Source organism: Anabrus simplex, chromosome 13, assembly GCF_040414725.1.
Source record: "Anabrus simplex isolate iqAnaSimp1 chromosome 13, ASM4041472v1, whole genome shotgun sequence".
Lineage (NCBI taxonomy): Eukaryota > Metazoa > Arthropoda > Insecta > Orthoptera > Tettigoniidae > Anabrus > Anabrus simplex.
In genome coordinates, this window is record NC_090277.1 from 93,740,481 (window position 1) to 93,766,470 (window position 25,990).

Below are 25,990 nucleotides of genomic sequence, written 5' to 3' on the forward strand. Positions count from 1 at the left end.
CTTAGTCGAGCAGCTCTTCTTCTTTCTCTCAATTCTTCCCAACCCAAACATTGCAACATTTTTGTAACGCTACTCTTTTGTCGGAAATCACCCAGAACAAATCGAGCTGCTTTTCTTTGGATTTTTTCCAGTTCTTGAATCAGGTAATCCTGGTGAGGGTCCCATACACTGGAACCATACTCTAGTTGGGGTCTTACCAGAGACTTATATGCACTCTCCTTTACATCCTTACTACAACCCCTAAACACCCTCATAACCATGTGCAGAGATCGGTACCCTTTATTTACAATCCCATTTATATGATTACCCCAGTGAAGATCTTTCCTTATATTAACACCTAGATACTTACAATGATCCCCAAAAGGAACTTTCACCCCATCAAAGCAGTAATTAAAACTGAGAGGACTTTTCCTATTTGTAAAACTCACTACCTGACTTTTAGCCCCGTTTATCAACATACCATTGCCTGCTGTCCATCTCACAATATTTTCGAGGTCACATTGCAGTTGCTCACAATCTTGTAACTTATTTATCACTATAGAGAATAACATCATCCGCAAAAAGCCTTACCTCCGATTCCACTCCTTTACTCATATCATTTATATATATAAGAAAACATAAAGGTCCGATAACACTGCCCTGAGGAACTCCCCTCTCAACTATTACAGGGTCAGACAAAGCTTCACCTACTCTAACTCTCTGAGATCTATTTTCTAGAAATATAGCAACCCATTCAGTCACTCTTTTGTCTAGTCTAATTGCACTCATTTTTGCCAGTAGTCTCCCATGATCCACCCTATCAAATGCTTTAGACATGTCAATCGCGATACAGTCCATTTGACCTCCAGAATCCAAGATATCTGCTATATCTTGCTGGAATCCTACAAGTTGAGCTTCAGTGGAATAACCTTTCCTAAAACCGAATTGCCTTCTATCGAACCAGTTATTAATTTCACAAACATGTCTAATATAATCAGAAAGAATGCCTTCCCAAAAATTACATACAATGCATGTCAAACTTACTGGCCTGTAATTTTCAGCTTCATGTCTATCACCCTTTCCTTTATACACAGGGGCTACTATAGCGACTCTCCATTCATCTGGTATAGCTCCTTCGGCCAAACAATAATCAAATAAGTACTTCAGATATGGTACTATATCCCAACCCATTGTCTTTAGTACATCCCCAGAAATCTGATCAATTCCAGCCGCTTTTCTAGTTTTCAACTTTTGTATCTTATTGTAAATGTCATTGTTATCATACGTAAATTTTATTACTTCTTTGGCCTTAGTCTCTTCCTCTATCTCGACATTATCCTTGTAACCAACAATCTTTACATACTGCTGACTGAATACTTCTGCCTTTTGAAGATCCTCACATACACACTCCCCTTGTTCATTAATTATTCCTGGAATGTCCTTCTTGGAACCTGTTTCTGCCTTAAAATACCTATACATACCCTTCCATTTTTCACTAAAATTTGTATGACTGCCAATTATGCTTGCCATCATGTTATCCTTAGCTGCCTTCTTTGCTAGATTCAATTTTCTAGTAAGTTCCTTCAATTTCTCCTTACTTCCACAGCCATTTCTAACTCTATTTCTTTCCAGTCTGCACCTCCTTCTTAGTCTCTTTATTTCTCTATTATAATAAGGTGGGTCTTTACCATTCCTTACCACCCTTAAAGGTACAAACCTGTTTTTGCATTCCTCAACAATTTCTTTAAACCCATCCCAGAGTCTGTTTACATTTTTATTTACCGTTTTCCACCAATCATAGTTACGTTTTAGAAACTGCCTCATACCTGCTTTATCAGCCATATGGTACTACCTAACAGTCCTACTTTTAAGACCTTCCTTTCTATCACATTTATTTTTAACTACCACAAAAACAGCTTCATGATCACTAATACCATCTATTACTTCAGTTTCCCTATAGAGCTCATCTGGTTTTATCAGCACCACATCCAAAATATTTTTCCCTCTGGTTGGTTCCATCACTTTCTGAATCAGCTGTCCTTCCCATATTAACTTATTTGCCATTTGTTGGTCATGATTCCTTTCGTTTGCATTTCCTTCCCAATTGACATCTGGCAAATTCAGATCTCCCGCTACAATCACATTTCTTTCCATGTCGTTTCCCACATAGCTGACTATCCTATTAAATAATTCCGAATCCGCATCATTGCTACCCTTTCCCGATCTGTATACTCCAAATATATCAAGTTGCCTATTATCTTTAGAAATGAGCCTTACACCTAGAATTTCTGTCTCATCTTTAACTTTTTCGTAGCTTACAAATTCTTCTTTCACCAGAATGAAAACTCCCCCTCCCACCTTTCCCATCCTATCTTTACGATACACACTCCAGTGCCGTGAGAAAATTTCTGCATCCATTATATCATTTCTCAGCCATGATTCAACTCCTATTACAATATCTGGTAAATATATATCTATTAAATTACTTAATTCTATTCCTTTCTTTACAATACTTCTACAGTTCAACACTAACAATTTTATGTCATCCCTACTTGATTTCCAGTTCCCTGTTCCCTTATCACCGCTCCCTAGGCCATCCCGTTTCCCTGAATGTACCTCCCTATTACCCTTCCAAACAAATTTCCTAACTTAGACGTACCACTGCGGTTTAAATGAAGGCCATCCGAGCGCAGATCCCTTTCTCCTACCCACCCATTAGGATCTAGAAATTTCACTCCCAGTTTCCCACATACCCACTCCATAGTCTCATTTAAATCCCCAATCACCCTCCAGTTAGTCTCCTTCCTACACAGTATTCCACTAATAACAATCTCCGCTTTCTTAAACTTCACCCGTGCTGCATTTACCAGAACCCACACATCTCCAACTATGTTGGTACTTATATCAGCTTGCCTTACGTTGTTGGTACCAACATGAAACACTACCACTTTCTCCTTCCCCTCCTCCCTCTCTTCTACTTTCCTCAACATCTGCCTCAACCTAATTCCTGGATAACATTCTACCCTGGTTCCCTTTCCTCCACACACTTTCCCCACGTGTCTAACGATGGAATCCCCCATGACCAGAGCCTCAACCCTACCCACCTCATTTGATCCCCTCCCCTCCTGGTCAGCCCTATCTTTCCTGATAGCTGCAGAAGCTACTTCCTCCTCCCTTTTCTCCTTCCCATGACCCTGTTCCACCTGTCTTTTCCTATCCTCTACTCTACATTTCCCTTTCCTACCTTTTCCCTTCCTCCTACTTCCACGCATCTCAGCAACAGTTCCCTGTCCCTCATCTTCCCTATGTTGTTCTACCTGGAGTGACTTGTACCGATTTCGCACAGACACCTGTCCTGAATTCTGATCCTGAATAGAGCCCTTGGCCTGCAATCTCCTTCCCCTTAGAACATTAGACCACCTGTCTTCTACAACTCCTCCCTTTCCTTCCCCTCCCTCTTGTACACCTACTGTAACCTGTACATTGTTTGAGGGAGTCCTATCTTCCTTCCCGTCTTCTGTGAGAATCCTAATTATCTCCCTCAAACTTTCCAACTCCTCCCTCATACCCCTCAATGCCTCACCACACCCACAATAAGTACACTCGCGCTCCTTAGCCATTCTTTACGGGGGGGAAAATTTTAAATTAAAAAAGTTAAATTAATGATCCCAGAATTGTGGGGTTAAAAATTCACTGACCACTCACAGTTCTGTTGGCTTATCTTTTTACCACAGTGTGGATTTCATAAACTCTAATGTTGGTAGGTGTATTAGCTTCAAGTTTCCAATTCCGGTTATTACTGATGTTCCTACCTCTTGATCTTGTTGCACCTTGTGTATATCTTGAATTATCCATTAGCGGTGGCTCTCTGGAAATAGAATCATCGTCACCTTCACCAATATAATTTGAAGATGAATTATTTTCACTTTGCACTCTTTCGTTGGGAACATCAATATTCCCAAGCCAATTGTGAATAACATCATCCGCACCACTCCAGGCTGCTGGCATATTTGTTTACAAATAAGACACGGTGAGGTGTGTTTTATTTTTCTTATTCCAGGCGCGAGTTACCGCTTATGATATCAAATTGAAGTTCAGGTAGTTCCTGATATCTGTTGGTTACATTTTAAAACTTACAGAACAAACCTCGCTGGCTCAGTAACCATAAATATGTGTGTCTAGGTAGTCCGTGCACGCAGATGGAAGTGTCCGTCACAGTATGTTTGCACCTTTCACTCGCTTATTCTTCTACTTGTTAAGAAAGGTTACAGATCTCTTTGCATGGTTACGAGAGTTTTTGGGGTTGTAGTAAGGTTGTAAAGGAGAGGACATACAAGTCTCTGGCAAGACTGCAGGGGAGGTTAAATATGATTACCCCCAGTTAAGATCATGAAGTAAGCACAGGGAAAAGTAAAACAGTATTGAGGAAGGAAGGAAGGTAGTTAGGTAGGTATTCCAACCTATTATGAACCCATACAAACATATGCAGCTGGATTGTGGACTACAACAAAATGAGAGGAGAGTAGAATACAGGCAGCGGAGATGAAATTCCTAAGAGGTATCGAGAGCAAGACCAGAAAGGATAGAATTAGAAATGAAGAGGTAAGGAAAAGGACAGGAATCTTGAATCTTCAAGACAGGACATAAACAACAAAGCTAAAGTGGTATGGGCATGTGATGAGAATGGGAGAACAGAGATGTTAACAGGAAAGAGACCACGAGAAAGACCCCGAAAGAGGTGGACAGAGTCAGTGTGGGAGTGCATAGAGAAGAGGGGAGGCAAACTAGAAGATGTACGTTAAAAAGGAGAAGAGTGGTGGAGAGACAGGCAGCGATGGAGGTCCCGACCCGGGAAGCAGGGAACGGGAAATGAAGATGATGTTGATGATCACCTAGGTACGTACAGTGTTCCCCATGAGCTACTTTCACCTCATCAACACAATAATTTAAAATTGAGAGCACTTTTTCTCTCGGTTAAACTTAAAACTTGGCTTTGCATCCCATTTACGTTCATACCATTGGCTGCTGTCCACCTCACAGTGTTATTAAGTCCCCCTGTAGTCGTTCACTATCCTACAACTCATTTACTTCTCTATACAGTACCAGTGGACCCGTGCGCAGCAATAGGTCAGATAACTCATCTTGATATGCCTGTCGTATTTAGTATTAAAAACTTCGTTTTTTGTCCGTATTGACTCAAGATTTTACAATGCTTAGTAAAGCTAAAGGTTCCACCTATTCAATACGTTATCGTAATGGTCTATTTAGAACATCACATATTTATTTAACTTATCATAAAATACATCTTTGGGACCGGTTTCGGCAATCCACTATGCCATCATCAGCCATTGAGTTTTTTATAGCAAGGAACATTCAAAAATTTAAAAATATGCAATAGCAAGTCCTATTCTTACATTAAAAACATTAAAAATATAGCTAAATAGCATAGGCCCACTGGTACTATACAAATAACATGTCGTTTTTGAAAAATACAATATTGTTTAGTGCATCTAAATTTATTTTTAATATATTGTACCGGGCGGTACACCTCTACACCGTTTATTTAAAAGTTGCGCCAGTTGAAACTCCTCTTCTGGAGGAAGGTTGAACTTTATCTATTCTATTAATTCTCTACTTTCTCAGAAGATGCCACCACGTGGAAAATTTTGAGTTTTTGAACTGTGTCACTTTTGATGTGTTTTTGTTTAGCTTGAAGTAAGAAGTGTGAACTTTCTCTTCTAGAGGACACTACTGAAGATCAACAATAGTGCAACCTAGTGCGGAGTCAAAGAACTATTTTGTTGAAGAAATTTTTATTTCAAATGTTTGTTCTTTGCTAAATTTCTTTCTGTTATTGTTTAAGTTGGCTGTATACCCCTCTCTTTCCCCTTGTTTTGCATGTAGCCAATCCCGAATTTCTTAAATTAATTTCTATCCAATCAGATGTATCTTCCCCCAACTTGAATCGATTGCGGGGTCCTATCCAATAAAAACATTGTGGGCGGGTGTTTTCATTCCCCTAACGCCTAGAAACTTCCGCGAGAGTATATAAACTGCTGATTTTAGGGTCTCCGGGCCACTTCTGTTCCATCTTTCAGTGTATTAAGTACATAGCAGGAGGCGGGAAGCGCCTCTTTCTTCTTCAGCCGTTCAACACCAGGTAATGGCCTGTTAATAACTTCTTTTTGCTAGGTTGGCAGTTTAACACTCGCGGCGGGTTCGAAGCATTTCCATCATGTAACCTTTTCCTAAAATGTAATTACTCTTTTCATCTTTTTCTTGTAAAGCTACATATTGGGATAGAGAGTGCTACCCTCTCGAGCTCCCACTCACATTTGTTTTGAGGTGAACTTATTTTCTCAAACTATTCTTCGTTTATGTAATGTAAAGTGTTCTTCTCTAAGTCACCTCTGTAGTATGGGATTAGCCCTTGCGTTAGTGGCCCAGAGCCAGATTAGGTTTTAAAAACAAAGTGTATTAGGAGTGCAAGTTCGCCTCCTCTCAAATTGTTATTTTAGAGGTCATGTAATCAACCTTCTTTTCATGTAATAGACCTCAGTAGGTTGGGTATTTTACCCCTGTGAATACGTCCTTAGAGGACAGCTTGAAGGTAGAGTTTGGTGTGGCCTTGTGATAGGCTTACAATTTTGAGAGCGGATCGCTCTTTGAAATTTGTTTCTGTATGCCTCGTGCAGGCTTTATGTGTAATGTTTGGAGCCAGTGCTCCTGGGCATGAATGGGGCTTTCTGCCCCTTGGCTAAAATTTTTTTGGAGTAAGGCGGGGCTGATGGCCCAAGAGTTATGAAGTAAGGGCACTGAGCCCGAATCCAGTAATATTGTACCTACATTTTTGCTACTCTGTACCTGTTATGATTGTTATCTCTTTTGAAAAGAAAATATAACCTAGTTAAATTTTAAATTAATTTTACATTGCACGTTAAATTCGTAGCTTGAAACCCATTCACACCCGCACCTTCTTTCACCTCTACCTACCACGGATATCTCCGTAACATATATAATTGGAAAAGTCTATGATTTGGTGTAGCTTATGTACAATAGAATCATGTGAAATTGTTAAAAGAATCTATTTTTGCCATTTAAACCACAGTTTTAAAAACAACAAGTCCCATTTTACATGGAAAATATTAAAAATTGGCTAGTTAGTATTAACCTTTTTTTATGTTATACAAGTAACATGTCTTTTTTAAAAAATATAGTATTATTTGGTGCGTCTAGAATTGTTTTTAGGTGCTTAAAAAGACTATGGTTTTACATAGTTGATACACAGGAAATTTTCTATAAAATTGATGAATGATTCTATAAAAACCTCTGTCATTTTTTAAACACAGTTTTTTAGTTCCTCATAATATGCTATTTAGCTATATTTTTAATGTTTTTAATGTAAGAATAGGACTTGCTATTGCATATTTTTAAATTTTTGAATGTTCCTTGCTATAAAAAACTCAATGGCTGATGATGGCATAGTGGATTGCCGAAACCGGTCCCAAAGATGTATTTTATGATAAGTTAAATAAATATGTGATGTTCTAAATAGACCATTACGATAACGTATTGAATAGGTGGAACCTTTAGCTTTACTAAGCATTGTAAGATGCATGTCGTAGTCATATTGTTTTTCCTGCCCATTTCAATAATTTTATGAACATTTAATACCAATATTATTATTATTATTATTATTATTATTATTATTATTATTATTATTATTATTATTATTAGAAAAGCGCACGAATGCATTTTCCAAAAATAAATAATGTGTTTATTTTTTAAGAACATTCCAAATACCAATTTTAACGCCTGTAACATCTTCAGTTGTACGATCCCGCCCGTACGTGTGTCTTACCCTACAGTTTTCTTTCCCAAACAGTAAGTCATAATATGTTTACCATACTGATTGGGAACAAACTTTGACTTAAACGGCATTCAGAGTGTCACAGTTCAACTCAGCCACGCCAAAGACTATGAAGTTTTACCCCCTTCCTTTAGGGGTGCTACGGGTTTCTTGCCCCTACAGTAATTTTTACAGATAAAAGCAGAAATAAGTTATTCTGAAAGTTATAAAGTTATGTTTTAATGTCACAACTGCCAATAGCTTTGTGATTCTTTAGATGTACAGCTGCTCGCTTTAGATTCCTTTCCAGGATTGGAGGCTCACGATCAATATTGGAGCTCATCTGATTGATAATATTATCTTGGCTGTCATCTGAATACAGCTGCATGCAATATTCCTTCCATCTTTCAGTGAAAAAAGCAACAACAAGTTAAATTTTTAAATCAAATAAAAATGGTTCAATACCAATAATTTGGTACAGTTCGATCTGTAGGCCTTGTATAGGTGTCCGATGATGTCGAGGGCATAGAACATGTCTCACTGTTATCTACCACTTAGGGAAAGGTTGAATTTTCTTCTGAGACCTCTGAAATATTACAGGGACATTTAATTCTTTCCTGGATTGAGCTCTTTTTTTTTGACAAATTATTTATGGAAATTCATAATTTCAGCAACACTGTATTGTTGGATCCTCCCTGCGAATTTCACAAAGGTGCTTTAAGACTTGCGAAGCCTCAGCCCACGAGATGTTTGGTTTAGAAAACATATTCACTGTACATACAAACTTTCCACTATGCTGCAGTCTATTTGACAGTTGTACACACAGCTGAATTTTGATACAGTACAATGAGTTCATTAATCCGTTTCCCATATTTGTATCTTACCTTATTAGTTTGGTATGGTCTTCGAAACATGTTGAAGCACAAGGGTACATTTACGCAGACAGTGCACCTATTTTCTGACAACACAAATTGCCGGCTAGCATATTTTCCCTTGTTTGTGGATGGAATCTTGAAGATGAAATGTCTCTCTTTTAGCCTATCGCCAAAGTTGACATCAATATCGCTGTCATTGTTTAGTACATCTTCAACAAAGTACGACTTAATTTCTGCGCTACTACACACTCTCTAAACATCACAAAATGCTTGATTCGCCTTAACAAGCTAAATATTCAAGGCACATCATTTGTATAATATCATGAGCTATTTATAAGTTTGTGTGTTTACTTTTTGTAGTTTCATATGCTTTTTTACTTTACGTTGCACCAGCACAGGTAGGTCCTAGGCAACGATGGGATAGGGAAGGCCTAGGAGTGGGAGGGAAGCGGCCGTGGCCTTAATTAAGGTACATCCCCAGCATTTGCCGGGTGTAAAAATGAGAAACCACGGAAAACCATCTTCAGGAGTGCCGACAGTGGGATTCGAACCCACTACCTCCCGGATGCAAGTTCACACCTGTGCGCTGTATGCTATTTATAGGTCTTTATTACAAGATAAGCAAATGCGTCAGACAGCATTTGCCTGCATTTGTAATTCATAGCTAGAGCCAGCCAGCAAATCTAATTCAGAATGAGGAAATTATATTGTTGACATTAAACTCTATGGATTTCTTTTGTAATGCAAGCAGAAATGTCTGCCCGCGTACGCTGTACAGTCCGAACACACATTTTTAACTACTCTTGGCATTTTCTTGCAAATTAATTTAAAAACGTAAAATTAACTTCTGATATAAAACTATAAAAATAATGCCTCAAATATTGACAAAATAACCCTGTAGAGGAAAGATCCACAATTACTGCAATTTTATTTTCATAAAAATATCACGAAAATTACCAAAGATATGAATTGTTATCTAATTAAATGCACAAAGTAAGAACGCCTACTGGGCAACGTGTTAGTGCCAGCAGAAGATTTAAGTGTGCTACAGTGAATGAGTTAAATAATTGTAAAAGATGCAAATGTAAGTACAGAAACTGTAGGTCTATTGTGAATGAAGAATTGTTGTGATACTAGCACGAAGGCGATAGGCTGATCCTGGTGAGAGCATACCTGCACAGTGTGGCAGACGATAGTGACTGACATGAAGTGCCGAACTGTTCTGAAATGTCCCTAATGTGTCCAACTGTCCTGCCAACTGTTTCAAGCGCTAAATCCCTCAAAATATGGAGAGAAAAAGAAATAGGTTTATAATGCATGCCAGATTGTCATGGTCCTACTGTATATTGTAAATTTCATAATTTTTTCAGTCCACGTATGCCATACACTAAAAGAAATAAGTGGGATGTGTGTATTTATTTATTTATTATTATTAATGTTGATTTATTTATTATTATTATCTATGTTGAAATTATTTCTTATCCAAGTAGGGTTCCCCATACTACGCAAAACGTAAAATTAAGCCATTTCCTCAAACGGCCCAGAATGGTTTCAAATTGTGAGTCTTGGATAGCTCTGATCAAACTAAAAAAACAAATTTTGAAAATCACTTCCGGTAAAACAGCCTAAAATCGCATGTTTCTTCACTTGTTTTCTTTTTTGAATCTAATCCTAGCCAAATCAACATATTTACATAATTCTTTCTGTAATGTGTTCCTTGGTTCAATACCCTCAGGTGTTTTTTGATATTTTGAAAAAATGCCTACACCCAAATGTAGTTATTAGGGCTTAAGTGAAACTCTGCATTGACTCACATTAGCGCTCGTAATGGTAGAAAAAGGCAAACTGCTAATCTGATTGACCGGATAATGATGGTTAAGAAAAGGATTGTAAATTTTAGAAATAAGTAAATTATATTTTATTTACTTAAAGGGTAACTGTACATTTGTATTTATTTCTCTTTTTCTGTCTTTAGAAACATGTCGCTGTACAACTATGTTAAGAGTAACCACACACCATCCACCTGGTCATCCTTGGATACACCATCTGAAGGATATCGTCTCTGTTCATTGGACTCGTATGATTTGGAGTTCATGCGAGTTGCTAGTAAAGTAAGATTAACATTGCCTGTGGTGGTAACAGAAGTTGAAAGGGTGGAAAACCCATTCCTTTGGGGTTGTTACGAGTTGAAAAAAGCGGAGTATAGGGCTCGTGGTATTCCCTTCTCTGAAATGGAGCTCTTTCACTGCACAGCTCGTACGTACATACCATCGATTGTCAAGAACAACCTCGACTGGAGGCGGGCAAACCGAGTCAAGTTTGGAATGGGCGTTAGTTTCTCACCCTCAGCCAAATATGCCAATACCCAGGCAAACATGAACATTGGGATAAGTCGAGCTACAATACTAGCAAAAGTGATTGTTGGACGCTGCTGTTCAGGATCTTCCACAATGAGTATTCCAATTGAGCCTTACGACACTAGCACTGGGAACGTTGGCTCTGTTTACGTCAAGTATTATGACAATGAGTTCTATCCTTTGTATGTAGCATAGTACAACAGTCCCCCCATTCAGCGTGGGAGAAGGGTGTACTTTTGAGAGTGGTAACTTAGTTCCCCCTCTAGACTGAGTGAAAAAACAAAATTTTATTTTTCTCCCCCTTATTATCCCATATACTGGTCATGTAACTCTGTTATGTGCCCATGGTGGAGCAGTCAATAATTCTGGTGCAGTTTGTTTATTTCCAAGAGTGCTTTAATGCAGGGTTCCTGTGTCTATACATTTTATGGTATTTACAGCGTCTCTCTTATATACCCAGACCGAGTGCACGGTGTTTGTACTCTGTGCTACAGCAGCTGCCTCGGCCCAACTTACGTCGAGTGCGGCCGCCCTGCTTTAAGCGTGTTTACAATCTTATACGAAATCTTACCTTATAAAAATGCTGGAAGTGTCATCCTTCATAACGAGGGACTTCTTAACACGTTGGGTGCCACGTGCCGCCATATGGCGGCACACCGTTCTTGAAATCAGAGTTGGCGTGACGCCATATGGCGGCACAGTTGAGTTTCAGGCGATGCACCATAGATAATCAGCTGTGACATCTATGCGCGTAAAATTGGTACTACGTGAAGGGCGAACTTCAGGGTCTATTCCAGCTACGTATTTTTACTCTATGCCACCATGTGGCGCCACAGTATTCTTCCGAAGCCACTGACTGGCCAGTGGTCATTGTCACAGGTGAAAGCGCGCCAGGCATTGTTTATTCCTCGTTTACGTACGTATTATCACTCAGTTTATATAGTTGTGCAAAAATATAAAAAAATGGAAGATATTGGCAATAACCTTACGAGGGAACACATACATGTGTTACACTCGGATTCGGTTGAAATTTGGTAGGAATATTCGTGGGAGGCAGTAGAATGCTAAGGTGAAAACTGCATGTACCCAGCGCAATTTTAAACGCCAAAATTGAACAAATAAATAGTCATAAAATTAGAAGTGCCGCGGGAGTATCGGGGTGTGGCGGAGAGGTAGGGAGGAGCGAAGCAGCGGACGTGAGCCAACCGGGCTGTGCCGAGCTGTGCTAGCAGCCAGGTAGCGTATAGTTAGCGCGTTCCCCTTAACTTCCCGATGAGATGTGCAAAATGTACATATGAAACTTGCACATGAAACAGGTGTACAAAGGACGATGTTTGAACAACGATGCCAATAAGGTTTGAAAAATTACAACGAGTAACAAGAACTCGGGCGTGCCGAGACGCATATTTTCATTGTTTAGATTTATCAGAAAACTGTTGACAACAATATGTAATGTAATATAAGTACTTGTTTTGCATTGTACTAGGTTTTCATAAATATTGCGTTAATTTGAATTAGCAAATAAATATCCCGTATTTGAAATTCGTATTGCACATTCCATGACAAAAAATTCTGACACCATATGGCGTCACGCTATATTTTACCTTTCCTAAAAATTGATGTGACACCATATGGCGTCACACATGACCATGGTATGGTGAGATAAAATTTACTTAGTACATCATATAAATACATCCCAAGATTATATAAACAAACTACAACGCGTACAATTGCTTTGGCACCAGCGGAATGCAATTCAAAAACATGCCTGGCACCATTGGAATAGTGTGCTATAATCGGCTCGGCACTCAACGTGTTAAACACCATTAGGATTTTCTGCACACCAATAGTGAGAGTTATGGCTGTTCACACGACCATTGTGATGAAACCAGGCCTCACCCGAAAAGAACAAAAGCTGTGGGTCGAATAGGTACCACTCGTAATACCTCACCTGTATGCTGGATCGGCAGGTTTTAAACAATGGACCCTTGTAAACCTGTACAGTTTGTTGTGAAGCTCTGTGTGCAGAAGAAACTGAAACCACTACTTGTGCTAATTTTTAGAACAATTTATTCGGTGACCATTCAAGATTCGCACCAATGTCACCTTGCTTTTCCTCTGTTAAAACTGTTTGTGTGCACGCATGTTTTTTATTGAGCACTGATCCAGTAGTTTCAAACAGAGTTACGTAGATCTGCGCTCATAATGGTGGCACTTCACCAGGAAATTGCTGAACAAATGCATCACTTATCCGTCTAGCAGACTCGTACTTCAAAATAACTTTTACATAGGGAAATACGATGTTGCAATGATAACTGTCTCACCCTGTTAACAGCTGCGATTAAAACTGGCTGTTGACCACGTGCACGCTCCTTGCAAGGTCAGGAACAATGTGCGCCCCTCCCGTACAGCTACTTAGGTCTCGGAGAGTAGAAACGCTGCTGGATGGGTTGGGTTCATAAGAGAGACCCTGTATATATCAGAATCCTTTCTTGGGACAAAATCCTGACACTCCAGTGTATCTATAATTATGCTCTAAATTGACTGTTTGCAAAACGTGTGAGCATCGTCTCACCTATGTTGCCAGTGCTCTTCTGCTGCGAGAACAGCTAACACAATACGACCCCACCCACAGGCCTCGTAAAATGTACTACTGTACACAGGAAAGCTAATAAACCAAGAGCGAAAACAAATTCACAAAAACTTCACTTACAACATCCAACACAATAAAGAGAATTCATTATTAATAGAAGAATTAAAAATTCCTCACAGCTAATGGCTGTCAATGGAAGGAGGTTATGCCCTACAAAGGGAACATTCCAGTGATCTGAGAGTCATTCTTGCTACTTGTCTTTCCCAAGAGAAACTATAGCCTATTGTATTAACTCAAGCTATAGTAGCGAGATAAACACTAGAATTAACAGTACAAAATTAACAAATTACTGAAGAAAATGTAAAATATTGTGAAACGTACCAAAAACCATACACACCTAGCGAGATAGCTTAACCACGTGATGAATGTACACAATACACTTGGCAACTAGGTTTCGAGATTGTGCTCAACAGATATGAATTTGTATGAATGACAACCTGGGATTGGTTCGATGTCTGTTTCCGTGCACGACCCTCAAATAGAGCCAAAAGTGTCAATTTAGAAGCAATAATGTTCAGAGTATAATGGTGGCTTTGGGGACATTACATATCATTGTTATTCCATCCCCATTGGCATGTCTAGGATCAGAAATTGATTTTTGCTCTTTTATTACCATACCTGAACAAGATAAAGGTCTCCTACTGCTGAAGTTCATCTAATGCATGCTCTTGCAGATGTACAGGGTGTACTTGAAAAAAGGATACAATATTTACAAGAATCACAGGTAAAAATACTCCTATCCTATAAACATCGTTCACAAACCTGATTTCTTCAGAGTTATGCTCCACTACCATGAGTGATCACGTCTTTGATCTACTTTTCACAACATTTGCTCGATTTAATCACCAACCATTGCAACGCAGCCTTCCACTCTACGTTGCATAAAATCACGCATTCGTTGGAACGTCCCTGGTTGTTGCCGGATTGCATCAGGGGCATTGAACACGCCTCTTAGTTATCGACATCATTTGTGGGGACTGCATACACCATGGCCTTTACATGACCCCAAAGCCTAAAATCTAAAGGGTTAAGAACAGGCAAATGGGCAGGCCAACATATTGGCTCTCCTGGATCAATCCATCTCTCATGGAAGACCCATATTACCTGATGCCCAAGACTACAAATGAAAATGGGCTGCTGTCCCATCATTCATGTATCACATTTGCGGTCGTTTTTATTGCATACGACCCTCCATAAATTATTGAAACATCATGATCAACTACCGATCTCATATTTGTACTTGGAGTACTGTTTGAAAAGCATTGGGAGAAGGGCATAGACTTAACACTAGTATTTTTGGATCTCGAAAAAGCATTTGATAGTGTTCCAAGGAAGACTATATGGGAATGCTTAAGAAAGAAAAATGTACCCAAAGGTCTTATCCAGAAAGTTAAAATGCTTTACGAAGACTGCTGCAGTTGCGTACAGATAGGAAACGGTAATTCTGATTGGTTCCAAACCACTAAAGGAGTGCAACAAGGTAGTACCCTTTCACCCTTACTTTTTATCACTGTCATGGATGAAGTCATGAAAGAAATTAAGCAGAAGAACAATATGGACATCAATGCATTTTCATTTGCAGATGATGTAGTAATTTGGGGAAATACAGAGAAGGAAGTCCAAGAGAGGCTGAACACCTGGAATGAACATTTGAAAGCACACGGATTAACAATAAATAAATCGAAAACTGTTACTATGTCTGTCAACAGGCAGAAGAAGAAAGGAAAAATAATGCTGGAAGGTACACAGCTGGAAACAGTAGACCAATATAAATATCTTGGGTGCATCATTTCAAGTGATAACAGAATACAGCATGAGATTAACAACCGCATTAAAAAATCAGCCCAGTTTTATCATCAAGTTCGGAATCTCCTCTGGAACGAACAAGTTCCCTTAAGATCAAAGCAGATTCTATTCCAATCATACTTCACCCCCATAATAACATATGGCCTAGAAACCTGCACAACAACCCAACAAGTGGATAGCAAACTACAAGCCGCAGAAATGAAGTTCCTACGTACTATGGTACAGAAGACAAAAAGGGACAGGGTAAGGAATGAAAGAATAAGGGAGGAAGCTGGTGTGTACCCATCCCTGAATGAAAAAGTGACGAGGGCCCGTTTGAAATGGTTTGGCCATGTCAAACGATTGGACGATGGAAGGACAGCAAAACAATGGCTACACACAGTCTTGGCCAGAAAACGACCGGTAGGAAGACCTAGGAAGAGATGGCTGGACCAAGTGAAAGAGGACATAGGAACAAGAGGAGTCAGCTGGGATGTCGTCTTGAGAGAAGAGTGGTTCATGGACAGACAGAAATGGAGAGTGCTCGTAAACCACACCCGGGCAACTGGAGTGGAAAACTGATGACCATGATCATTGATGGCAGTGGTAACGGACCACAACTCCAAAAATACTGGGTTTGTGACCGATGTTTATAGGATTTCTTTTCGCTTCGTTTGTTGCGTACTGCCTCTTCTGTAAATATTGGCACTTTTTTCAAGGACACTCTGTATAGCATGCACCCCATGTGATAGAAGACCAAAGTGTGTTATGTTTTAGAGATTAATGCAAACAAAATGGCAATGTGTCATTAAACCAAAATTGTGAGAGGCTTCCTCCATAGTATATACCTAGGCTGATCAACAAAGACAGAGACTGATTTTTTCTTTTTTAACAGATGTTTATTACTTCATTTCAATGTTTACATGATCTTTTTCAAAAGTAGTCCCCTCCTACTTCAATGCACTTTTTATAGTGTCTCTGCCAGTTCTTGAACACATGCTGCAGACCATCCTTTGTCAGGTCCTTGAGAATCGCCTCAATTTTCTTGAGCACTGCTTCAGAGTTCCCCTAGTCGAATGCCCCTAAGCTTTGTCTTTAGTGATGGGAAAAATCACAGGGTGCAAGATCAGGGCTATAAAGTAGATGCAGTACACATGTGATGTTGAATCGAACCTGAAACTGCACGACTTCATTTGCGCCGTGAGGCCGCGCATTGTCATGATGAAGTCGCCACCCAGTCCGAGAAAGCTCTGGTTGTTTCTTTGCAAAGTGCTTCCTCAGTGTAGCCAATACTGACATGCAGTATGCTGCTGTAACTGTAGTGTGAGGGGGAACTGCATGCTGGTAAATCATTGTCTGGTATGCAAAATGCATGTAGTGTCTACAAATACAGGTTTACTACCAACCTACCGATACAAAAGTGCTGCCGCCTATGGACATTGTACATAGAAACCTGCTTTTTTCAGATATTTATGTTACAGATAGGAAACTATAATGGAACCTACAGGAAAAAATCAGACTCGGTCTTTGTTGATCAGCCCTCATATATAAAAGGGAAGCATTTAATTTTTAGAGGAAGCAAAATGTGTTTCTGGTGTTCCCAGAGCAAGAGGAATCTGTAGATTTAGGCCAGTTTTTAAGCAGTATTATTCTGAAAACCTCAGAACTTTCCATTGATTTAAATGTCTCAGATCCATTAAGAAGCTTCAGAAGAGCATGATGGACTGTGCTTAAACTGTAGATGTTCCTTTATTCATTACAAGAACTTTCAGTGAGCTCCCAGTGTCAGAAAATATTTGAAGCAAAGTTTTATAGTTTTATGAAAAATTAGCTGTTGCTCTGTTGTTTGTGTTTGCAAATTAAGATATTTTCTTTAAAGCACTTCATGTCTTGGTCACCTTTCATTGAGACTAATTGTATTATCTGTCTTAGATTTTCTGTGATGAATTAAAAAAAAAAAACATTTTTGACAGTTAATCTATTTTGGTGAACTTTTTCAGGATATTTATAACTGTTAGGTTCTTCAATCTCTGGAAACTTAATTTATGATAACAGAATTAGACCTAAAAAAGAAACGGCTTTATTAAAAATAGACCAACTCTGGTATGCTGAAACATGGTTCAAGTGTTTGTCATCATAGGTTTTCATTTACATATAGTTTCTGAAGTGCTTTAAAGAAAATATCTTAATTTGCAAACACAAACAACAGAGCAACAGCTAATTTTAATTAATTAATTTATTTATTTATTCATAGATTAGTTTCAACACACTGAAAAACTTCACAAATCAATGGCTGAGAACGAAAAGTTTACCAAAAAAAAAAAATGAATTTTTGAGATTTTGCCATCAATGTCTAGCTTATTTCAACTCTACAACCTCTGAAAGTATTACAACGAAAAGTCTAATCTATTGTTCGGTTAAATGGTTTGCATGCTGACCTTTGGTTACAGCGGTCCCAGGCGAGTGCTGGGTGCATGTGTTGTCTTCATCATTTCATCCTATGGGCGTCAAATCAAAAGACCTGCACCTGGGGAGCCAAACATGTCCTCGGACATTCCCAGCACTAAAAGCAATACACCGTTTCACCAGGAAGCACTTCTAACGGTTTTCCTTGTCCTGACAGGCTCTTTGATTAATTCAAAAGGGTTACATTTTAAGTTTTAACTCTTTCCCAGATTATAAAAAAATGATGTAAGAATTACGTACACACCAGTTTTTGTTAAAGTGTGTAACAAGTGCATTTTTGAGAGGATATGATGTAAACTCCTATCCTGAAAAATCATGGATTTTGAATTGTAACTTTTCCGCTCTCTGCCTTTGAAATGTGGGTTCACATCCTACCATTATGCAGTTAATTCACTTTAAACCCCAAATATCAATGTGTTTTGTGCCTTGTTATCTAATGATCACAAGATGGCAGACATAGATTCAGTTTACTTTCTGAATTCTCAGATAAATTTCTTGTAACACTGCAAAGGGATCAAGATATCTGTGAAGACTATAAAGTATTTCTTGCTACAAAGCACATAATGTGACAACACACTTGTGCAGAATTATGATAAAATGTGCCTTTGCTGTAAAATATCTTCATTTCATTGTAAAATTTTTAGCGTAGTTATTCAAGTTTTAATGGAGCTCATTAAATATTCACTCCTGACAGCATTTAGCAGTATTTAGAATAATTTTAAACAGCAGTGAATATCTTTGGGCTTTTAATATAGGTTTTTTAATGAATGTCTTATTACCATATTTTGTGAATAGTTTTGACAATAATAACTCTCCATAAGTAATGTATATGTTTAATATATATATAACATTTATCTCTCTTACTGCAGCATTTCTTGCTAGACAACAACTGTTCAGTGTATTTGAAACAAGAATTTTTTTTAAATGTTACAAATTGCATATGTATTTTAAATAATTATATACAACGTAAAAATATCCATCCTCCTCCTTTTTGTTTACGTCCACAGCAGACCAATTTAATTTGATTTCAGCTACTTCTGGCTTTGATCCACACCCAGTACTCGTTAATTCTTTCAGTATGTGGTGTTCTTTTCTGGTTGGTGTCAGAGATCTCTTCTATCTTGAGTTGCAATTCTTAGTTATGTTCTTTTCTTTTTTTTATGTTCTTTGAGGTCCAAATATTTACCTCAGAAACTTTTTCTCCACTAGTTCCAAATTGCTTGATCAATCCTGATTTTGTCAGATTCAGACATTCAGCGGCATATATGGCTTCTGGATGTATTACTGTGGTAGTCTCGGTTTTGCATCGATCAAGATGATCTCGTTGTAGGTGTTTATGTTTAGTTCGTTCAAAATCCATCCGTTTATTGCCCTTGTACTCCCACCTCTGGTCCTTGGTTCATTCATCATTACTAATATCCCACTACTCTTGTCCAACTTGACAATGGTCATTCTTGTTATTTTCTACTGGTCTGTCACTTGGAACATCAACACCACTGTCCAAATTTATACTCAATTTTAAATCCAAATCTGCCACTGCTAATATTATTCTGTGTGCTTGCTCATGGTTGTTCACCTGTATGATATGCCAAAGAATGTTTGTGGGCAGAAGATAAAAAATAAACATTGGCCTAACACTTGCGGCTTTGACTTCAACAATATTCTCATTACCGGTACATGGCCAAGAGATTTATAAACATGTATTCATTATTACCTGGCACTTCGTTGATAATACAGGTGTGAGCAACAACAGGAAAATGCTGCAGTGAAAGAGTTAAGCAATTAAAGAGTTGAAAATTTTTGGACTTTTTTAATGATGAATCTTAGGTTAAGAGGTAAATGATTAATGTTTTTACAAGTCATATAAAAATAATGATTTTATAGCAGATTATGTAAAGCGAACTGTTCCAGTTATCATATCACTCACTTTGAAGAATGTATTATCTCATGCTCATATCAGCATTTCTTTGAATTAACCTGTAGCAAGAACAGGACCAGTTCTTGGAAGAAAGAATAAAACACATGATGCCTGATAACAACGGTCAATGAGAAACGATAAGCCACTTGAATTTTTTTTTTAAATGTTTGTTATCGCTACACTGTAATGAAATGATAATTTTAATCCTTTGTATTGCCTATGTGTGTGTGCTCTTATAACTAGTTTTAATATACCAGTATTATACCCCTTTTGTATAGAGGATATCATATAAAAGATTTGTTATTTTTTAAATAAAACATACAAATTAAAGTAAGTATACTATTGTTTTTTCTTTCATGTTTTTGATCCTAATACTGCACTAACTTCCTATACTTACACCCTGCCTACCTCTTCCTCGGGACAAATCACTTAACGTATGCATGATTTCATCTTGAATAATAATTTTCATTTCTGTGTTGACTTCAAAACTACGGTATCTTAAAAAGATGCTCCATCAAATCAACACTTGTTTTATACTGAAACAGTTTTATTACACTAGAGGACCAGTTTCAACTCTGTCATGGAGTCATCTTCAGCTTAAATATTCAAATCAAGAACTATTAAAAAATTACATACTTGCAAAGTTATAATAAAATGGCGTATCAAACCGTTGAATCTGGAAAATTATTCCTCAATGTTATTTTATTTACATTTATAAAAGTGTCTCCGGTTTTAAAAAAATGTAACTAATGTTACAAAGAAAATAAGTTATGCTGCTATATGACTGAAATTCTTTTGTGTTGAACTCTTAACACTTCTGTGAACTGTGAATATATTTATCTTTATTTGTTTGTATTAAACTAATGTCAAATGGGCTTTGTTTGCAAAGTTCTGTCTAATCTTAGCAATATATTGGTGTTTTGGAAGGAAACACACTTTAAAGTGATTATTGTTGTTATGACGTTATATGCAGTGAACCAGTTAGCTTGTGATGTTTGATGTCTAATTATACAGTGTGTATTATACAAATTGTAATAAGGAACAGTGCTATTCACTTTGCTCAGATGCTTACAACTTCGTGACTGTCCAAAAGTATAACACAGTGTATTAACTGTAAATTACAAAACCAAAGAAACTCAATTAGGCCAGCTTCATGGTACATCTTTAGATTGCCCTATATACCAGAAAATATTCAATATCATAAAATCTAAAATTAACTATGGGTGAATTCCAAGTCTATCAACAAAATTTACATAAATCAATTGTGCCTACCCAAGAACTCGTTGCAAATTTCGAGCAGAACGAAAGAACAATTTTATGTGTTCTAGAACCAAACGTTTTAGGTTTTGGACAAGATTTCTACATCCACACAACACACGGCGGAACGGATTCGAGCTACAATCGTAATAAAATCTAAAATCATCTTACTCTAACGATACTGCACTGCCGACAAGATCATCATATACACAAAGTTTAACCAACAGGACTTCTACATCTGCAACGTTTACTTAGACTCAGAATGAGACACTGATCTGAATGGCCTTTAGCAGATATGTAATGAGCTAATAGGGAAACCACTCCTTATCACTGGGGACTTCAACGCTAAGCATGGGGCTTGGAACAGTCCCGTTGAAGATGCATGAGGGAGACTACTTCATGAATTTTTCAACTACTTTATTTTAACAATACTAAACAATAGTGACTTAGACACACCAACTCAGAGCTATTTAGATGTGAGTGTATGCATCAAGCACTTTTCCCTCTTATCTTCTATTCGGACATAAGTGATGTACCAACATTCTCCGACCACTCTAATTATGACGACCTTAAAGTCGACTACAGAACTACTAGCAATAAACACTCGACCAGGATGTATAGAACAAGAAATGTCAAATGATCTCACTTCCAACAGGCTGTCAAGGACAGCAGAAGAAATAGCTTCCTACAACATTGCTGTGTAATTAGACGACGTAGTAGAGAAATGAACTGACTTATAAACAAACTGGCAAAAGCAAATCTACCAAAAATTTCTCAAAAACAGTGTAAAAACTATTAGTGGAATGAAGAACTGAAAATTTATGCGAAAACGTATACTGGCCTCTGATAGGTGATATAAACGAAGCCGTTGCCTAGTCGTACGTCAGAGATACGACAACATTTATCTAGCAGTCAAATAGGTATCATCATCAGCCAATTCTATCATTACATGATGTGGCCACTTTAAGTCGTGAACTCAGGTAAGTAGCAGAATTCTCCAGGTGGAACGGTCTCGAGCAATTCTCTCTAGGTAGCACCAGCTATTCTCTTGACGTCTTTGTCCCATCTGTCTGGCGGTCTTCCTCTAGGCCTTTGATGATATCTTGGACTCCATTCCAACACTAGCTTCGTCCATCTGTCACCTTGCCTTTGAGCAATATGTCCAGCCCATTGCCATTTTAAGGTGGCTATTCTCTCAAGAATGTCATTAACTTTAGTGACTGATCTGATGTCATCTGCTCTCTTCTTATCTTTCCTTCTAAAACCCAGCATTGACCTTTTCATACCTCTGCGCTGTCCTAAGTTTCCCTTTTGTAAATTTGTTCAGTGTCCAGGTCTCACAGCCATAAATCAGCACAGATAGAATGCACCGACCATAAACTATTTTCTTCAGATTTACTGGCTTATTTGATCTGAAACAGTTGAGTTTCTTCCATACGTCTGCCATCCTAGCTTAATGTGTCGAAAAATTACTGGTCTTATATCACCTTTCATATTCATCAACTGGCCCAGATATACACTGACTGACAGAGCAAATGCAACACCAAGAAGGAGTGGTTCGAAAGGGATGAAAGTTGGGGAAAAAACAGAGATGGCACGGACGAATAATTGATGTTTATTTCAAACCGATATGCAGGTTACACAATGCGCACGGCATCGACTCAGTAGGATGTAGGACCACCGCGAGCGGCGATGCACGCAGAAACACGTCGAGGTACAGAGTCAATAAGAGTGCGGATGGTGTCCTGAGGGATGGTTCTCCATTCTCTGTCAACCATTTGCCACAGTTGGTCGTCCGTACGAGACTGGGGCAGAGTTTGCAAACGGCGTCCAATGACATCCCACACGTGTTCGATTGGTGAGAGATCCGGAGAGTACGCTGGCCACGGAAGCATCTGTACACCTCGTAGAGCCTGTTGGGAGATGCGAGCAGTGTGTGGGCGGGCATTATCCTGCTGAAACAGAGCATTGGGCAGCCCCTGAAGGTACGGGAGTGCCACCGGCCGCAGCACATGCTGCACGTAGCGGTGGGCATTTAACGTGCCTTGAATACGCACTAGAGGTGACGTGGAATCATACGCAATAGCGCTCCAAACCATGATGCCGCGTTGTCTAGCGGTAGGGCGCTCCACAGTTACTGCCGGATTTGACCTTTCTCCACGCCGACGCCACACTCGTCTGCGGTGACTATCACTGACAGAACAGAAGCGTGACTCATCGGAGAACACGACGTTCCGCCATTCCCTCGTCCAAGTCGCTCTAGCCCGGCACCATACCAGGCGTGCACGTCTATGCTGTGGACTCAATGGTAGTCTTCTGAGCGGACGCCGGGAGTGCAGGCCTCCTTCAACCAATCGACGGGAAATTGTTCTGGTCGATATTGGAACAGCGGAACAGCCAGGGTGTCTTGCACATGCTGAAGAATGGCGGTTGACGTGGCGTGCGGGGCTGCCACCGCTTGGCGGCGGATGCGCCGATCCTCGCGTGCTGACGTCACTCGGGCTGCGCCTGGACCCCTCGCACGTGCCACATGTCCCTGTGCCAACCATCTTCGCTACAGGCGCTGCACCGTGGACACATCCCTATGGGTATCGGCTGCGATTTGACGAAGCGACCAACCTGCCCTTCTCAGCCCGATCACCATACCCCTCGTAAAGTCGTCTGTCTGCTGGAAATGCCTCCGTTGATGGCGGCCTGGCATTCTTAGCTATACACGTGTCCTGTGGCACACGACAACACGTTCTACAATGACTGTCGGCTGAGAAATCACGGTACGAAGTGGGCCATTCGCCAACGCCGTGTCCCATTTATCGTTCGCTACGTGCGCAGCACAGCGGCGCATTTCACATCATGAGCATACCTCAGTGACGTCAGTCTGCCCTGCAATTGGCATAAAGTTCTGACCACTCCTTCTTGGTGTTGCATTTGCTCTGTCAGTCAGTGTATCTTGGACTCCATTCCAACACTAGCTTCGTCCATCTGTCACCTTGCCTTTGAGCAATATGTCCAGCCCATTGCCATTTTAAGGTGGCTATTCTCTCAAGAATGTCATTAACTTTAGTGACTGATCTGATGTCATCTGCTCTCTTCTTATCTTTCCTTCTAAAACCCAGCATTGACCTTTTCATACCTCTGCGCTGTCCTAAGTTTCCCTTTTGTAAATTTGTTCAGTGTCCAGGTCTCACAGGCATAAATCAGCACAGATAGAATGCACCGACCATAAACTATTTTCTTCAGATTTACTGGCATATTTAATCTGAAACAGTTGAGTTTCTTCCATACGTCTGCCATCCTAGCTTAATGTGTCGAAAAATTTCTGGTCTTATATCACCTTTCTTATTCATCACCTGGCCCAGATATCTTCTCTAATGGCGTGTTGTTTCCTATTGTGACCCACTTGTTAGACGACATTTGTTTTGGTAAGGTTCATCTTCAAGCTGATTGACTCACATTCCATGGCAAGATCAGTAACTAATGTCTGGAGTTCGTCATTGTTGTTTGCCAGTAATGCAATGTCATCAGCAAATCTCAAGTTGTTAAGCCTTCTGCCATTGATCCTTACAAAAAAAAAAATCCTTAAAATAAAATCTGGATGCTGGAAATAATTCTGTTCAATCTCTACAAAAGCTAAACCTTGGGAATTTGTTTAGAAGAAGTTTAGGACAAAATGATTTAAAAAGCACCAGGTTGGGATGGCATATCCGCCAACGTAATCAAAATGATCCGCTTCTGTCTTCCATCCTTATTTGTCACTCTGTCCAATAAGTGCCCCTTTTTTGAACCATTTCCACACCCTGTAGAAAATTGTAGTGAAGGTAATTCCTAAAGAAAGCACCTTAACAAAGTTTACAGCTGTATTTCAGACCTATGTGCCTCCTGCCAGTTCTAGGAAAGATTCTGGAGAAGGTATTAATCGACAGAATTATGTACCACTTGCATCGTCACGGCCTATTATCCCAATTTCCTTAAGGCTTTATCCCACAGAAATCTACTGAAGGAGCTGTTCTCTATGAAACTGAATGGATTTGGAACATCTTCTCAAGGCAAAAAATAGTCTTATTAATCTCTTTGGACATAACTGGTGCATTTGATCAACACCTTGTGGCTGAAAATTTTGTATCAACTAAATGAAAAGCAATGCCCACGTAAGCTGTACAAAATCACTCAAGCATACTTCAGCAACAGAAAAGTGAAACTTCAAGTCGGAACAGCAATTTCAACTAAATACATCAACAAAGGATGCCCCCAAGGATCTACCTGCAGCCCAGGATTTTGGAATATCTTGTATGATGACATCCTCAAAGTACCTCTTCCCATGACTGAAAGATTGTTGCTTACGCTGACAACACACTTTTGTTAATCAAAGCCAACTGTGACGCTGACTTAAACACTCGAGCGAACACAGCACTACATATTCCGTTCGACTGGGGTTCCATAAACAAGCTGCAATTTAATCCATCAAAAAAGCCACAACTCAATGAACTGACAGGAAATCATGCTAGAAGATCAACTTTCACAGCTGAGGGTCCTACTGGACAAAAATTTAACTTTTAGGCCACATTTCAATAAACTAAAGCTTAATCAGGTAAATTTCTTCAGGCCATTGCTACTGCATGCAGGCCATCATGGGGAATACACTCAGAAGTACTCTGCATTATATGCTACACAACGTTTGATCCAGTAATACTGTATTATGCTTCATTGTTTTGTTCTACACTTGAAAAGCAGTGGGCTAACAAAAAACTTCTGCAGATTCAGAGAAAAATCTTCCTTCAAATTTCTCGTGCCTATCGCACAATATCTACACAAGGACGCACCACGTGGGAGTATCACCTCTCCCCCTGCTACGCC

General features: G+C 39.2%; 1 protein-coding gene across 1 annotated transcript; it reads left to right on the top strand.

The window, feature by feature from the left end:
• The first annotated feature begins 10,682 nt into the window (after window positions 1-10,682).
• Window positions 10,683-11,255, top strand: LOC136884727 (protein mono-ADP-ribosyltransferase PARP12-like). Its single transcript, XM_067157015.2, has one exon. It carries the CDS (start codon window positions 10,683-10,685, stop codon window positions 11,253-11,255), a length of 573 nt encoding a protein of 190 aa, XP_067013116.2.
• The last annotated feature ends 14,735 nt before the right edge of the window (window positions 11,256-25,990 follow it).

What these genes read in the sequence shown, in the direction of transcription:
- LOC136884727 (XM_067157015.2), top strand. Translation starts at nt 10,683, where the DNA reads ATGTCGCTGTACAACTATGTTAAGAGTAACCACACACCATCCACCTGG.